This window comes from Aplysia californica, unplaced genomic scaffold, assembly GCF_000002075.1.
Source record: "Aplysia californica isolate F4 #8 unplaced genomic scaffold, AplCal3.0 scaffold00411, whole genome shotgun sequence".
NCBI lineage: Eukaryota > Metazoa > Mollusca > Gastropoda > Aplysiida > Aplysiidae > Aplysia > Aplysia californica.
The window spans coordinates 325,455-326,781 of record NW_004797681.1 but is presented as its reverse complement, the minus strand read 5'-3'; the positions used below and the strand labels follow the sequence as shown (position 1 = coordinate 326,781).

Genomic DNA, 1,327 nt, shown 5'->3' with positions numbered 1-1,327 from the left:
CTCCCCCTCCCCCTCCACCTCCCCCTCCTCCTCCTCCTCCTCCTTTATTGAAATAGAATTGGGTTTTCTCTGCTGGAAGAAATACATTATCAGATTTATGAGATTGATTCAATCGTCATTTGATTAATTATTCAGCTGAACTGTATTGATTGTTGATTCAGTTTCTGTGTGAGTGCCTGGAGAAAGGTCCCAGTTTTATGCAAAGCTATTTTTGAGCAATGCGATGAAAAGGCGAAAATTTATTTCCATCAGAAAACACACATTTAACAATTTTTTAGTAACACATTGAAAGGATTTTGTAATATTTTAAATCTGAATATTTTTATTAGCTGTTTTTGCAACATGTGTACATCACCAAAGGTTTAAAAATGTGCTAGAAATTGGTTTTTTTCTTCAAACTTTGTTTTTACACTATGTGTTACAAAATGTGGCATATCTTTAAAACTGCCTCAGATTTTTGAAAATGAAAAAAACCAGCATTGAATTTGCTACAAGAATAGTAGGCCCTTATTTTAATATCCGAAATTTCTGACAGCTGGGACCTTTCTCCAGGAACACACATATTTTAAAGAATATTACGGAGTCTAGGATTAGGCTTGTCATGAAGCAGTAACAACATAAGAACCTAAAATACAGTCCAACTCAATCTAGGAGCCACCAGTGCGAGATAATCACCTGCGCTAAACAACCCTCTTCCCTCTTTTGCATTTTTCTGCATCATAATGTAGACTTTTCAAGACATCCACCTCCTGTCTAAGACTACCACGTTTCTACTCTACAGTGGATGAATATCTTGGATAACTTCGGCTGTATTCACATTCTATTGTAAATCTGTGTGTAGTTGGCGGGTGCTCTGGTGTGGTTTGTCTCTTCTTTCCTATCAAAAACTATCGTCCTTCTCTCTCCTTCTTTTTTTGTGTTTGTTACTGTCTTGTAACATCTCTAATCTTCAGCACTTATATGACTTTATTGTGTTGCGAGTGCTGTAAAACTTTTACTAAAACTTTTAAAAATATAACAAATTGTAAAGCTTACTTTTCCAATGGTTGGTACGTTGTTAAAAACTGTTTTGTTTCCACATCACTCACAGCAAATATAATGTCTTAATGCTCGTGTTTTCAAAACAGTTCTATTTCCTGTTTACACAGAACCGGTATGGTTGAAATTTCTTGGGTTTTTCTTCTTAGGTGTGGATCTGCAGAGACTTTTGGCATTTTTCTTTGCCATTGACCGCATCAACAACAATGCTGACTTCACTTTGCTAGACTCCATCAAGCTGAACGGCCTTGCTTTGGACAGCTGTACCCATGTAAGTTCTTTTGTTATA

The 1,327-nt window shown here is 36.2% G+C and overlaps 1 protein-coding gene across 1 annotated transcript in view; it reads left to right on the top strand.

The window, feature by feature from the left end:
* The window catches only part of LOC101861377, a gene marked incomplete in the record, with an annotated part of 53,262 nt that overhangs the window by 32,417 nt on the left and 19,518 nt on the right, over nt 1–1,327 (top strand). The window contains 1 exon segment of the mRNA XM_013085824.2: nt 1,188–1,309. Coding sequence (XP_012941278.1) covers nt 1,188–1,309 — 122 coding nt within the window.